Raw genomic sequence first — 1,219 nt, 5'->3', positions numbered from 1 at the left:
TGTTGTGTTCCACTCACCAGTGATCCTAAGATCGTGTGGGCAGTCCTCTAGGGACCGTGGGGGGTGTCCGCCCACTCTGCGCCCTAGGTGACCCGGTGCTGGCGCAGACCGGAAGGGATTTGTGCCCCTGGTCAGGCTGGTTCTCTGCTGCCCTCGAAAATAACATTTTTAAAGCTATCTTATGGACAGATGAATGGAAACCCAATGGTTTATCCTCAGATGCATTATAAAGCAATGCCTTCAAAGCATTAGCTCCTTAATTCCTCATCATACAGTGCACTAAGCTAGAAATCAGCCATCTAAGTGTCCATTAAAGCAAAATCAGAGTGCTGATTTTGAACTAGAAGTGAATTTTTAATGTGAAATGCTACAGCGTTGTATACCGTAGGCAAGTTCTCTGTGCTGTGGCCATTTTATCAGGTTAATTCTTTATCTAGATGAAAGAAGGTAACTTAGCATCATGCGAGGGTCAAGGGGACAGACGCTTCCGTGCAGAGCACTGGTCCCTAGGCAGGCAGGAGCCAGAGGGAGATGAGCAGGCATCCACTGCTGAGCGAGCCCTTGCTGAAATGAGGTGGCAGAGGCAAAGGGGTGAGGCATAGAGCCCGGCACCTGCAACAACACCGACAACACGGTAGACGCAAAAGGATGCCGGAGAGAAAGGGTGTGGTCCTGAGTACAGAAAGGACAGACAGCACAGGGGACACTACCTGTTGCCAGGTATTACTAAGAAAATGAACGGTCTTGGGGCAGGGGCAGGGGCAGAGGACAGGCACAGGATTGCCCACCCACCATGCCAGCGTCACACAGGATGTAGCGACAGTTCTGTTTAAAAGTTAATTGACCATTATGTCACACATCACATTTCAAAAACCAACAGCTGACCTCAGACACAGAAACAGACAACTCACCTCATCTTTCTCATTTTTCAGGAGCTGATGCAAACTCCTGTTCTTGCATTGCAGCTGCCTGTCTCTCTCCTGAAGCCCGATCATCTCCCGCCTGGATGTTTCCAGCTGCTCCTGGAACGTGAAACACACCACTTGAGCAAAACTGACAGGAGTCAGGAAGTGTGTCCTGAGAAGAAGGCATTTGCCAGATCAATAGCCGCATACCAGGTGCCAGGAGATGTGTTAATTTGCTCAAGTAATGAAACTACATCTGGTATAGCAGCTGCAATTGGAGTTACTACCTGATTTAGTTTTCGATAGTCAACTGT

General features: G+C 48.8%; 1 protein-coding gene across 4 annotated transcripts in view; it reads right to left on the bottom strand.

Moving 5' to 3' along the window:
- Positions 1-1,219, bottom strand: part of Ssx2ip (SSX family member 2 interacting protein) — a 40,582-nt gene that overhangs the window by 23,134 nt on the left and 16,229 nt on the right. For all 4 annotated transcript variants that reach the window (XM_029537821.1, XM_021195872.2, XM_021195871.2 and 1 more), the window contains one exon: positions 912-1,022. In XM_029537821.1, the coding sequence (XP_029393681.1) occupies positions 912-1,022 (111 nt within the window). The remainder of the gene's footprint in view (positions 1-911; positions 1,023-1,219) is intronic.

Source organism: Mus pahari, chromosome 4, assembly GCF_900095145.1.
Source record: "Mus pahari chromosome 4, PAHARI_EIJ_v1.1, whole genome shotgun sequence".
Classification (NCBI taxonomy): Eukaryota; Metazoa; Chordata; class Mammalia; order Rodentia; family Muridae; genus Mus; species Mus pahari.
The sequence above is the reverse complement of the archived record's forward strand: the minus strand, read 5'-3'. Positions and strand labels throughout refer to the sequence as shown.